General features: G+C 61.3%; 1 protein-coding gene across 1 annotated transcript in view; it reads right to left on the bottom strand.

The window, feature by feature from the left end:
* The window catches only part of SCN5A (sodium channel, voltage-gated, type V, alpha subunit), an 87,610-nt gene extending 86,935 nt beyond the window's left edge, over positions 1–675 (bottom strand). Inside the window, exon 1 of the mRNA XM_010835572.1 lies at positions 403–675. Within this exon, the coding sequence (XP_010833874.1) occupies positions 403–675 (273 nt within the window). The remainder of the gene's footprint in view (positions 1–402) is intronic.
* Positions 676–988: the final 313 nt, after the last annotated feature.

The following is a 988-nucleotide window of genomic DNA, read 5'->3' as shown; positions in this document are numbered from 1 at the left end:
GGGATCCCATGCTGTGCTCTGGGTCCAAAACTCAACTCAGGACAGGACTCAGGGCCCGACTCTGACTGACATACACACCACAGGATCAGGAGTCCTCCAGGGGTGGAAATCTGACCACAGATTATCCCCTGAGTAGATGCTCCACCAGGAGGCAAGATTTCCAGAGTGGCTGCCTGCTCTTCCTTAACAGCACTGAACCATCTCAGGCTGCATAATTCTGGGCTTTTTTTCTGGAACTCCAAAGTTAAGGTGATTGGAATATAGATTACTAATGACTCACTTCCCCGAGGCCCAAGGGAGCCAGCCCCAAAGAGAGCCCCGTATGGAGGTGAGACCCTCTCCCTGTCTGCCTGGTCGACTGAGATGCTGCGGGGAGGCGGGGTGGGAGTGGGTGGCAGTCACCTTTTGAGTGCTATAGAAGGGGTCCAGGTCCTCCAGGGGCTCCCCGATGAGCTCTCGGGGTGGGTTGCCGTAGAGATCCGGCAGCTTTTTGGAGGCCTGCAGGTCCAGCTGGGGCCGGGGCGCCTCCTCCTCGGGCAGCCCGTCGCGGGTCTCCTGCGAGGCGGCCGAGCTCCGGGCCTGCTTCTCTGCCATGCGCTTCTCGATGGCCGCCAGAGACTCCCGGGTGAACCTGCGGAAGCTGCTGGTGCCCCGAGGTAACAGGAAGGCTGCCATCTTCTCATCCTGCTTCTGGGGCACAGGCTGTCCTCACGCTGCCTGAAGGGAAGCTGAAAGACACGCAGACATGGGGCTGAGGCTGCATCCGGGGCCAGGGGGCGGGGTGGTCAGACCTGGGGGGAGCGGCTGGGCCTGGTGGAGGAAGAACCCACATCCTTGCAGAGATGCCCCCCACCTCTCCAGAGGCATGCCCGGCAGATGCCGACCCGGGGAAACCCGGAATCCTCTGGGCTGCGGGGAATGCACGGGGATCTGCAGGAGGGGCACTTGTCCCTTCCCCATCCCAAGGAGCAACTTTGAAAGCAAGTAC

The sequence above is a fragment of the Bison bison genome, unplaced genomic scaffold (assembly GCF_000754665.1).
Source record: "Bison bison bison isolate TAMUID 2011002044 unplaced genomic scaffold, Bison_UMD1.0 scf7180017864043, whole genome shotgun sequence".
Classification (NCBI taxonomy): domain Eukaryota; kingdom Metazoa; phylum Chordata; class Mammalia; order Artiodactyla; family Bovidae; genus Bison; species Bison bison.
The sequence above is the reverse complement of the archived record's forward strand: the minus strand, read 5'-3'. Positions and strand labels throughout refer to the sequence as shown.